Source organism: Mustela lutreola, chromosome 3 (assembly GCF_030435805.1).
Source record: "Mustela lutreola isolate mMusLut2 chromosome 3, mMusLut2.pri, whole genome shotgun sequence".
In the NCBI taxonomy this organism is placed as follows: Eukaryota; Metazoa; Chordata; class Mammalia; order Carnivora; family Mustelidae; genus Mustela; species Mustela lutreola.
Window position 1 is genome coordinate 116,497,852 of NC_081292.1, and position 12,741 is coordinate 116,510,592.

General features: G+C 41.2%; 1 protein-coding gene across 1 annotated transcript in view; it reads right to left on the reverse strand.

The window, feature by feature from the left end:
- The window catches only part of MCM6 (minichromosome maintenance complex component 6), a 36,316-nt gene extending 24,168 nt beyond the window's left edge, over nt 1-12,148 (reverse strand). The window contains exons 1-6 of the mRNA XM_059166736.1: nt 11,944-12,148; nt 8,513-8,659; nt 6,487-6,597; nt 5,137-5,386; nt 1,121-1,286; nt 694-839 (exon numbers count right to left, since the gene is read on the reverse strand). Of these exons, the coding sequence (XP_059022719.1) occupies nt 694-839; nt 1,121-1,286; nt 5,137-5,386; nt 6,487-6,597; nt 8,513-8,659; nt 11,944-12,050 (927 nt within the window). The 5' untranslated portion in view covers nt 12,051-12,148. The remainder of the gene's footprint in view (nt 1-693; nt 840-1,120; nt 1,287-5,136; nt 5,387-6,486; nt 6,598-8,512; nt 8,660-11,943) is intronic.
- Nucleotides 12,149-12,741: the final 593 nt, after the last annotated feature.

Here is a 12,741-nt window from a genome sequence, read left to right on the forward strand (position 1 = left end):
CTTCTTCCAATACTTGACTAATTTCCAAACTTTTTCTCACTGCTTTCCCACTGAGGACACAGAATCAAGTTCTATACAACTACAATACCAGGAATCCATCACTCACAGAAAGTCACTTTACTTTTCAGATCACTACATTTTTCTATTTGTACTTTCTCCAGAAGCTTGATAAGCAACCGCGGTAATCAAAAAACAATAAAATTATACCATGAATATAATCTCTTATCAATGTTCTTAAGGCACTGAGCTCTTAAACAAGAAAACAAATAGGTTTCTCCTCAAGGTCAGAAAGACATGAAAAGATCTGGTTTTAAAACACAAGAATCAGGGGCACCTGGGTTGCTTAATTGGTTAAGCAATTGCCTTTGACTCCGGTAACGATCTCAGGATCCTGGGATTGAGCAGGCTCCCTACTCAGTGGGAGTCCACTTTTCCCTCTCCTACTGCTCCCGCATGCTTGTGCTCATTCACACTCGCACACGCACTTTCTCTCTTGTGTGTGCTCTCTCTCTTGCAAATAAATAAAATCTTAAAAAAAAAAAAAAAAAAAACCCACCAACACAAAAACTAAAGAATCACCCGCCAAGTCAACCAATAACACTGACTAGATAAAACTCAGTAGTTTCAGAAGCCTATATTGTGGCAGCCTCAAGGGAGGTCTTTCTCAACTTTTGCTATTCTATTAAGACTCACCCTTGGGTTGGTGGGTGCAACACAGCAGGCAAGAAAGACCAGCCTGTATGAGAGATCCCTAACACCAAGAGCCCGCAGTCCTCGAATGCCTTCTGTCTCGTATCCATCAACACCACTTACACGGGAATTAGTTTCTGCACGTGCTCCTGAAAGAACAAACAAGAGTTTGTTTCACAGCTCAAATATCAAAGGTGCTGAGAATCAAAATTCCTTAAATAAACAAAACCTATAAATCCAAAGATTTCATTTAGGCATTGAAATTTTTCAGAATAGTACTTTTTGAGGCAAAATCAATTTGTCTCTATTCTTATCATACTTCCTTGCTCATCCTGATGGGTAGCCAAAAATAAGACAAGATTCAAGAAGCTGAATGTTCTGTAGTTTTAGGGAATGAGAATTTGTTAGATTTGAGCCGAAGATTACTGACCCGGTGTGCTAAGCTTAGAGACATCAGGCACAACAATGAGAGTCCCTGTAAAGTCACACTTGTCACCAGCTTGAGCTGACTCCACAGCTTCAGCTCTCAAGATCACTTCTAAACTTCGGGGGATACTCCCTCGAGGAAGCTCTGCTTGAGTCTCTTGAATACGAACCTGTAACAATGGCCAAGAAGAGATTATTTTTCAAATATCATATAATCTAAATTAATGCCACAAATATCAACATATTCCATACTCTTAATGATATGCAGACTTCTGACATTGGCCAAAATTCATCTTAAAAATTCTCTACCCTAATACTCCTTCCAGTTTGGTAAGAGATAACACCTGTTTAAAAACTTCACCTTTGGAGGCACATGGGTGGCTCAGTCGGTTAAGCATCATCTGCTTTCAGCTCAGGATCCCAGGACCCTGGAAACAAGTTCCACATTGGGCTCCCTGCTCAGCAGGGAGTCTGCTTCTCCCTCTCCCTCTGTGTGCATGCTCATGCTCTCTCTCAAATAAATAACTGTATCTTTAAAAACAAAAACAGGGGCACCTGGGTGGCTCAGTGGTTTAAAGGCTCTGCCTTCGGCTCAGGTCACGATCCTAGGGTCCTGGGATCGAGCCCCGCATCTGGCTCTCTGCTCAGCATGGAGCCTGCTTCCCCGTCTCTCTCTCTCTGCCTGCCTCTCTGCCTACTTGTGATCTCTGTCAAATAAATAAAATCTTAAAAAAAACAAAAAAACAAAAAAACCAAATACATAAACAAAAAAACCTTCACCTTTAGGAGTGCCTGGGTGGTTCAGTTGCTTAAGTGTCCGACTCTTGATTTGAGCTCAGGTCCTGAGCTCAGGGTCACAAGATTGAGCCCCGCATTGGGCTCTGCACTCAGCACCACTCAGAATGGAGCCTGTTTGTTCTTTTTTTTTTTTTAATATTTTATTTATTTATTTGACAGACAGAGATCACAAGTAGGCAGAGAGGCAGGCAGAGAGAGAGGAGGAAGCAGGCTCCCTGCTGAGCAGAGAGCCCGATGTGGGACTCGATCCCAGGACCCTGAGATCATGACCTGAGCCGAAGGCAGCGGCTTAACCCACTGAGCCACCCAGGCGCCTGAGCCTGTTTGTTCTTTACCCTCTGTTCCTCCCCTCACTTTCACCTCTCTCAAAATAAGTAAATAAAATCTTTTTTTTTTTTTTTTTTTTTTTAAAAAAGGTTTTGTTGGGAGCCTGAGTGGCTCAGTTGGTTGGACGACTGCCTTCGGCTCAGGTCATGATCCTGGAGTCCTGGGATCCAGTTCCACATCGGGCTCCCAGCTCCATGGGGAGTCTGCTTCTCCCTCTGACCTCCTCGCTCATGTTCTCTCTCACTGTCTCTCTCTCAAATAAATAAATGAAATCTTTAAAAAAAAAAAAACTTAAAAAAAAAAAAAAAGGTTTTGTTTATTTATTTGACAGAGAGAGAGCAAGAGAGGGAATACAAGCAGGGGAGTGGGAGAAGGAGAAGCAGGCTTCCCGCAGAGCAGGGAGCCCATGTGGGGCTCAATCCTAGGACCCTGGGATCATGACCTGAGCCGAAGGCAGACCCTTAATGACTGAGCCACCCAGGTGCCCTGTAAATAAAATCTTTAAAACAACCAAAAAAAATCCTTCACCTTCAGTAGACTTATCATGATGAGCAAGATGAGTTAATATGCGCAACTGTTGGATCTCTATATTGCACACCTGAAACTAATTAAATACTATGTTAACTACTCAGGAATTAAAATAATAAAAAATAAAAACTTCACTTTTACTGTCATTAAAAAATGTTTTCTGCAGGGCATCTGGGTGACTCAGTTGTTAGGCCTCGGCCTTCGGCTCAGGTCATGATCCCAGGGTCCTGGGATCAAGCACTGCCTTGAGTTCCCTATTTGGTGGGAGGCCTGTTTCTCCCCCCCTCCGCTTGTGTTCCCTCTCTCGTTGTCTCTCTGTCAAATAATTCAATAAAAATCTAAGATTAAAAAAAGGTTTTCTGGGACGCTTGGGTGGCTCGGTTAAACATATGCCTTTAGATCAGGTCATGATCCCAGTGTCCTGGGATCAAGTCCCACAGTGGGCTCCTTGCTCAGCAAGGAGCCTGCTTTTCCTTCTGCCTGCCATTCCCTTTGCTTGTGCCGTCTCAAGTAAAAATGAAATCTTATAACAAAACAAAGAAAGTTTTCCTCCTTGCTCAAACTGACTATGTAAATTTCTGCTCTGTTCGATTTTCCTCCAAATTTTGGGGGGAAACCTCATGAAAAATTTCACATACTTCATACATGCCACCTCAACACTACTGTTGGTATTACTTAGACACATATATATTTCTATTGTATTTTAAAGATGTTATGGGGCGCCTGGGTGGCTCAGTGGGTTAAGCCCTCTGCCTTCGGCTCAGGTCATGATCTCAGGGTCCTGGGATCGAGCCCCGCATCGGGCTCTCTGCTCAACAGGGAGCTTGCTTCCTCCTCTCTCTCTGCCTGCCTCTCTGCCTACCCATGAGCTCTCTCTCTTTCTGTCAAATAAATAAAAAATTTAAAAAAATTTTTTTTTAAAAAGAAAGGGGTTATAAAAATCAAGATACTTTGCCCCTAACTGCTTTAGCATTCATCCCCTAGGAATAAGACCATCTCTTTTGTAACCACGATATTACCACACCAAGACAATTAAATATTTAATCCATAAGGTCTGTTATTATCTAGTCCATCCTTAAATTTCCTCAATTGTGAATAATGTCCTTTATTACAACTGTTTGTTTTTTTCCAAACCAAGACCCAATACAGATTTACACTTGTATTTGGTTGTTATATCATGTTCTTTTTCAAATATTAAATACCTCTTCTCCAGAGTTGTTGGTGGGGTATATGCTTTATATAAACTAAATCCCAGATTGATATTAAAACAGTAAGTAAGGACTAAAAACTGAAGTTAATATTAATTATTTTAGTCTGGTACTCATTCCCCCATGTTTAAATGCTTGAGGTGCTGCAACTTTTCTTTCCCTATGTCCATCACAGTTATAGAATCCTATGGGGAACTGAGAGGCCCTCCGCCCACAACCTTCATCCTTTTGCTACTATCCAACTCTTGCCCATGTAACTACAACTGCCTAATTATTAGTCTCTTGTTATATACTATACACCAATGTCCTATTAATCTTCCTTTAAAAAAGTGTATCTCCTGAAAATATATTCCCCTTGTTTATCAAAATAGGCCCAAATTTCCCAACCTGAGATTTTAAGGCCCTGATAACCTCCATGCCTCACACCAAATCATCCCTCAGATGATCTCCAATTTGGCTCCTCTTCTTCAATCATGATAATCTTCACGGCTATCAAGAAACATGTCCATTTCTGCCTGTCCTTTTATTCATGCATTGGTCTTAAACCAACAAGTTTCTACTTTTTCAAAGTTTTATTAACATTAGTTCTCATTCTTCTTCATCATCATCATCATCACGTTTACTATTTATCATCATGTTTACTATTTATTCTCTGACAAATACATTTTGTCACAGTCTGAAGGTGCTTCCAATCCAACTTTAAATTAAAGGTTGAAACACATTTATATACTGGTAATTAGAATTTGCATCAAGAGTTTTGGGTTTAGGGCGCCTGGGTGGCTCAGTGGGTTAAGCCACTGCCTTCGGCTCAGGTCATGATCTTAGGGTCCTGGGATCGAGTCCCGCATCGGGCTCTTTGCTCAGCAGGGAGCCTGCTTCCTCCTCTCTCTCTCTCTGCCTGCGTCTCTGCCTACTTGTGATTTCTCTCTGTCAAATAAATAAATAAATAAAATCTTTAAAAAAAAAAAAAAAAGAGTTTTGGGTTTAAAAAAAAAGAAAAAAGAGTTTTGGCCTTAAGTCTGTAGTCACATATAATGATCCTCCACTTACATAAAAACCAAGACTAACATCACCTAAATAAGCTTATGATAACTGCAAGTTCCTAGAGATGAATTATTACCATAAACTGAATCTGAACTACACAGAAGTTAATAAATACCTTTTGAAAATCGACAAATCTTGATTTATTTGTATCCAACAAGAATCTTCTTCTGTTGGCACAAACTGGATTTCGGCAGATGTTTGGTTGTGTGTATTTGAACTGCTGTTCTACATCCTTGATCACTGTCTGACAGTCCAAGCACAGGAATGTTCCACTCACAAGCTCTGGGTGAACGGGATGAGTCCGTACCACCTGCCCACTGATGCGAGTGAGCAAACCAATTCTGGATGAGGTGAGTTCTCGAATTCTGTTTAAAGACAGATAATAAATATTCATTTCCAACCTAAGAAATGTTTCCATTTCAATGAGAGGGTATTCAAAGATAAATTTATGTTAAAACCAACAAAAACAACAAAAAACAAGAAGGAATTCTTTGGACTCTTCTCCAAAAATGATTTAGTCAATGTGCCCATCCCTAAATGAGAAAGTATATGCATTCAGAGTAAAAATCATTAATATGAAAACTAAATAAAGATGCCAAAGAAACGAAATTACAATTATAAAACAGATGATCCCATTTTATTTTATATGCAAATGTTCTCTGCTTACCTACAATTTCTAAACAATCATGTATTAGTTTTATAGTAAAGTTATCACAGGAAAGAAATGGTATACTGAGAAATTCAGAAACACTTCCTTTATATCACAAACTCATTTTACATTAAATAACTTATTAATTTCACAAATAATTTCATTAGTGTAAGTTTTCAAAATATCACTTCAATTTCTCCCAGCAAATTTATTCTTTAAATAATAATTGCTAATGAGAAAAAATGTTTTAAAGTTATGCCATTTAAGCTGACAAAAATTTCCAGAGATTCATGTATTTCTGTGACTGTTCACAGTTTTCCTATTTTCTCCCTTGATTGATTTTTCCCCAGATGTCCCCTGAAAGGCGTCCTGAAATATGATATTCCCCAGAAATGTCTTTATTTAACTTACTTCCCATTCCATCTCTCTAGAAAAATGTATTTCTCCAAAACCAAACTTTCTAGATAACTAAGCCTAACTCTTTACACATTTAAGACAAAACCTGTGGGAACCTGGGCCGCTTAGTCGATTAAGTGTCTGCCTTCGGCTCAGATTATGATCCTGGGGTCCTGGGATTGAGCCGTGCTGGGCTCCCTGCTCAGCTGGGAGTTGGCTTCTTCCTATCCCTCTACCCCACCTCCCTGTTCATGCTGTCGCTCACTCAATTGCTCTCTCTCAAGTAAATAAATAAAATATTAAAAAAACCAAACAAACAAGCAAAAGCACCCAACAACTAAACCTCCTGAGTTTTTTAATCATTAAGTGATGCCTATACTGTTTGGTGAATTCCTGTTCTTCCAAAGAAGAGTTTCTTACTTGTGTCTTGTAGGTAGGTCTTGGAATGCAACATAAAAATCCTTGGCAAGAGGAATCTCTTTTCGGTCCTTGACGAAGTTTTTCAAGGCCCGACATAAGTAAGGGTAAACTCTGAAAAGCAAACAAATGAACAAAAAACACATGTCATCTTCAAGAGGGCTACCAAGGCCCAGGCCCCCTTTACCTTCCATGTTTAAAACAGCTGAGACTAAGCAATTTCATCTGGCTACAACCAAGCCTTAAAATTTAACTATGCAGAACACTTCTATTGTCTAGTCTAGGTTTATGAGCCTCTTCCAATCCTCTCCTATCCCACCACAAATAGATCTAAGACAAGAAACACAGAAGATAAAATGTTATACCCAAATATCCACTATCTTTAAATTAGCATTTAGCACCGACACTGTAGGTCACTCCAAGATGAATCTACCTGAACAATCTAGGTGGCTTACAATCCAGCAAGACAGTCTCTCATTTGATGCAAGGCCTGGAATATTTTTCTAGGTATAATTCTTGATGGATAAGAAATGGATGAAGGGGGGCGCCTGGGTGGCTCAGTGGGTTAGGCCGCTGCCTTCGGCTCAGGTCATGATCTCAGGGTCCTTTGAGTCCCGCATCTAGCTCTCTGCTCAGCAGGGAGCCTGCTTCCTCCTCTCTCTCTCTGCCTTCCTCTCTGCCTACTTGTAATCTCTGTCTATAAAATAAATAAAATATTTAAAAAAAAAAAAAGAAAGAAATGGATGAAGGGAGCAATCTGTGTACTGACATGAGAGGAAACTGGCAGAAAAATACCACTTGACTGATTAGACTGAAGTGTCTTTATACACATTCCCAGTAGTTGTTACAGCTTGGTTTGTTTAAGCAGTGGGATCTGAATGTCTTCTGAACGAACTACCTTTAGGAGATACAACTGCTACATGCCTGTGCATGAGGTATGAGTACAGGTGTTTATACAACCAGCCTGGATTTTCTAGCTCCCTCTCACTTGTCAATACAACTTTTCCTGCTGTGCATGCTCACAAAACTCGGCTGCCTATCCCTGCAACCAGTCCTGATGATCAGATATAACCAGAAACACTGAAGTCATCCATCTCCCAGCCCACCAAGTAAAGGAGTAGGGCTGTCTCTCATTACTTCTGGGTCTTCATTTTTCATTCACAACTGTCCACAATGTTTATTTTAACCTGGTTTTATTTATACAGATTGTCACATTTATTTAATCTAAATGCTGACAAAGTTTTGTTTGAAGAGAAGGTTCTTATTCTATACAGCAATTAAAAGTAAAATGAAAGCCTAAATTATTGTCTAGTTTCTGTCCAAAAGAAATACCATTCAGCTATTAAAATGTTTTCAAGGGACTTTATATGATATGGAAAATTACGTTATACTATTAAGTGAAAGGGCAGGAGACTGTATCTACAGTATTATCTCAATAGTTACATATACCAAAAATAAAACAAAATGTGCCAGAAGATCCTTGGGAAACTCCCGATTTGCCGATCTGCTAATGATGGTTATCTATGGATGATGAGAATATATATGTAATCCCACTATCTGTAAATATGTATGTATTCCTTCTATTTAACTCTACTTTCTAAACTTCTTACAACATACACATTACTTTTATAATCAGAAAAAAATTAAGCTTTAAGAACAATGTCATTACTTTAAAAAAACACCCCTGATCGAGAATAGGATCCACACACTTTCTCAAACACCTATTCCTGGGGGCAAGAAAAAGAATCAAATGAACACAGTAATAGCACTGAATGTCTGATAGAAAGTAAGTGGTCCTCTGAAAACTTGGGAAAACTACATAGAAAGCATAGATTTTCAACATTTGCATGTGAAAAATATTCAGCTCCACAAAGGCCTAAATTAGTTCAGCTAAAATGACCACTGGCTGTATCAAAGCACCTCTGTTGACAGCTGGCTTCTGCCTCACAAACGAACACTTGCAGTCCCAGAAGAGCTGGATTCACAGGCTCCATGCCTATTTAGAGTAAAGAAGATTAATGCCCCATACCTATAGAACTCTTCTTGAATGGTGGTAGAAAGTTGTTGGTTAAATTGCTCCAGGTCCACAAAACTCACAACCAACGTGTTCCTCTCGGGACGAATGAGCTCTTCTGCTAACTGCAAGTACTTAATTTCTCCATCACTGTTCTGGAACCTACAGGTACATGCAAGTCAGATTAAATTTAAGAATGAGGAGGTAAAAAGAACAATCTAAATGCCTGATAATCCAGTGTATTGGTTAAAATTCATCAGCTTTAGGGTCAGACAGGTTCACCTTACAAATTGTGTAACTTGGGGCAAGTTACTTATACCCCTTTTTTGAGAAAAAAAAAAAAAAAAGAAATTAGGACATTGCTTTATCTCATAAGATTACTGTGAATTTTAAACAAGAATGCCTGTATAATGCTTTGCCCAGAACACAGAAAAACTAGGCCTTCAGATTTTAATCTGCATTTCCTACTTTAATATTTTCTAATAAAATATGCTAACTATTCTTTTATTATTGTCACATATAATTAAGATTGGAAAATATTAAACCAAGAAATGCAAGGTGAAATCCAAAGATTCTGTTTCTATAAGGAAAACTACAGACTAGTTGTTAATTTAAAAACATGAATAAAAATACAGAGATGAGGTGCTTCACTGCCCAAGTTCTCAGGAAAACAGAAACATCTATACACGCAACATAAAGGATTATCAAACATTTTTGCTTTTTGTTCTTTTAACATAAAATGCAGATTCATTTTGAGGCAAATGTCAATTCCTTCTTCAAATATGGCATGTTCTGTTAGATACATACTAGACATCCACCTGCAAAGCATTGTGCCAGATACTTTAAGCTAAAAATGACAATGTTGTTCCTGTCTCACAGGAGACACTCCTATTAAAGAGATAACAAGACAACCTAAATGTCCACAACAAATGAGTAAAGAAAATGTATTCACACACAAAAGAACACTGCTCAGCCTTTAAAAGTCTGCTATATGTGTCAACAAAAATGAGCGCTGAGGACATCACACTAAATGAAATAAGCCAATCACAGAAAGACAAATACTGTATGATCTTACTCATATGAGGTATCTAAAATAGTCAAATTGATAGAGTCAAGTGGAATGAGGGTGGCTGGCTGGCTGGCTGAGTTGGTAGAGCATGTGACTCATGATCTCAGAGTTAGAGTTCAAGCCCCAGATTGGATGCTGAGCTTACATTAAGTAGACAGCAGAATGGTGGTTGCCAGAGGTGGGAAATGGGGAGGTACTAATCAACAGGCATAAGGTTTCAGCCAAGTGAGACTGAATAGTTAAGCTTTAAGAGATTTATTGTGTAACACTGTACTTACAGTCAATGGTAATATATTAAAATTTGTTAAGAGGGTAGATCTCATGTTAATTGTTCCTTCCACAATAAAATCAGAGAAAAAATGGAGGTATAAGAACTGTGCTGTGGGACTATAAACTAATTCTGCCCAACAAGAACATCTAGAAAGACTTCCAAGCATTTTAAAAAAAATTTTTATAAAAGATTTTATTTATTTATTTGACAGATCACAAGTAGGCAGAGAGGCAGGCAGAGAGCCCGATATGGGGCTTGATTCCAGGACTCTGAGATCATGACCTGAGCGGAAGGCAGAGGCTTCAACCCTCTGAGCCACCCAGACGCCCCAAGATTTCAAGAATTTAAAAAGTGACATTGGAATTCAGCCTTGAAAGACGTTGAAAATTTTAAAGAAAACAAACATTAACTGAGGACCTTTGCAATATGGTGTGGTGATCAGGTGGGGTTAAGAAAGGGATTTATGGGGCGCCTGGGTGGCTCAGTGGGTTAAGCCTCTGCCTTCCGCTCAGGTCATGATCTCAGAGTCCTGGGATCGAGCCCTGCATCGGGATCTCTGCTCAGCAGGGAGCCTGCTTCCTTCTCTTTCTCTGCCTGCCTCTGCCTGCTTGTGATCTCTCTGTCAAATAAATAAAATCTTTAAAAAAAAAAAAAAAAAAGGAATTTACATGCAAGATGAAGTGACTGACAGGTAGATGTAAGTTACTCTACAGAGATAAGGGAAAGTGGTACCTTAGGAGCATAAGGGAAAAACTGATTGGTGCTGACTGAAAGGCTTATAGGGTTTCACAACGGTGTTGAGTCTTTAGCTGGGCTTTGAAAAAATGAGCTGTCAGGCAGAGGTAGGGAATGTAAATTAAATTACGGTTTTAAATACATCAGAATTTCATAAGACAGCAGAATTATTCACAGTAGTAAAAGTGTGGAAACAATACAAGAGTCCATGGATGAAAGGACAAAAAGTGGTATGTGCATATAGTGAAATATTCAGCCTTAAGAAGAAATTGACACACACATAAAGAAAAGAAACTGACACATCCTGTTTACATGGATGAACCTTGAAGATAACATTATGGTGGAATAAGCAGGTCACAAAAGGACAAAAACTGACTCCAAGTATATGAATGAGGTTCCTAGAATAGTGACATTCATAGTACAGAGAAGGGTGGTTCTCAGGTGCTGGGGCTGGGAAGGGTTTGGGGTTACGGTTTAGTGGTTGCAGAGTGTCAGTCTGGGAATACCAAAAAGAGTTCTGGAGATGGATGGTGGTGATAGTTGCTTAATAAAATGCATGTATGTACTTCACGCCACTCAACTCTACACTTAAAAACGTTAAGTGGTAACTTTTATGTTATGCATATTTTACAATAAAAAAAAAAGAATTTAATGAAACAGTCCAAAGTCCATACGCTTAGGGAAAGAGGTGATACATCTGCACTATCTAAGAAAAGTAACGGGTGGCAGTGGCAAAAAGCCAGGCAGGGGAGGTTATGAGAGGCCAAGAGCTTGGAAGGTTAGAAGGCAACTGGAAAAAAAAAAAAAAAAAATGTTCGTGGGGAAGCGGACAGCGGAAGGAAAGGGGGGGGAGTGTGCTCACTTTCAAGCAGGTTGGAACTCCCCCTCCCCCCAGCATCTGCGTACGTGCAGGGTTCACTCCAGTAGTTTATCTCCATAGGCTCCAGGGGTTGCCTGGGCCCTCGTTGCCCCCAACACGAAGGGGCCTGGCTGTCTGGTCCAATCAGGACTCTGCAGGGCTCCCTTCTCGGTAGCGCTTATCCTCCCCGAGCCTCAGTTTCCACACCGGTAACCAGGGCCGACGGGACCACCAGCCTTACAGGCGCTGAAGACGGAATGATGGGACCAAAGCGCTGCTTTCAGAGTCTGAAAAATGGCTCCTGGGGAATTTTAGTCCTCCGGGACAGCCCGGCTAAGCCCCAAGTGGGGCGTGGGGCACTCTGCGAGGTGCGTGGCCCCTCGGGTCCCCAACGCACTGCTGCACCAGCGCCCCGGGAGCCGCGAGTCGGCAGGCCCTGGGCGCCGGGGCTCCGGAAGCGGGGAGGGGAAGCTCCAGGAAGTTCCGTGAGGAAGGGGAGCCCGCCGACTTACTCCTCCAAGAAATCCAGGAACAGTTTCTGACACTTCTCGGCCACCTCGTCGCGGACTTCCAGGTGCTGGCTGCCGGCGACCGGCTCCGCTGCCGCCGCAAGGTCCATGGCTGCCGGGTGGCGACAAGCAGCAGCCGACACGCTCAGCAGCCACCAGCAGCTCCACCACTTACGCGATCGCTTTGCGCGCGCCGCCGCCGCCGCCGCCCGCCCCCTCGGCCCACCGGGATGGCCAGAACCAATCGTGGCACAAGAGCTCGCGGATTTCGCGCCAAACCTGCCCAATGAGTGCAGCTTCTCCCTCAGCCCCGCCCACGGAGCCGGGATTTCGCGCCAAATGCAAAGACCTGGAGGAAGCGCGCGGGTTTTGCCTTTGCGCCTGCGTAGTGTGGCGGTGTCGCGAGAAGTTTGGCTTCTGGAGCAGGTTAAAAGGTTGTATCTCGGCTCGGGTTGTTTTTCAAATGTTCTTCAAATCATTTTCACTGATATTAGCTCAGCAGTAGTTTCTCTTCTATGGAAGAGAAAAATGAGTAAGATTCAGACCTGCCTGAGCCGGGTAATTGGAGGAAATAAACTGTGAATCACCAGGTGAAGCTCTGTATCAGAGTCCAAAGAAATGTATATACAGTACTAGGTAGGGGTCGTTGGCAGAGTCGTGGTAGTTGGTGCTGAGTGGGGAAAATCGGCGAAATGTTTGACATTTTTTTTTAAAGATTTTATTTATTTATTTGACAGAGAGAGATCACAAGTAGGCAGAGAGGCAGGCAGAGTGAGAGGAGGAAGCAGGCTCCCCGCTGAG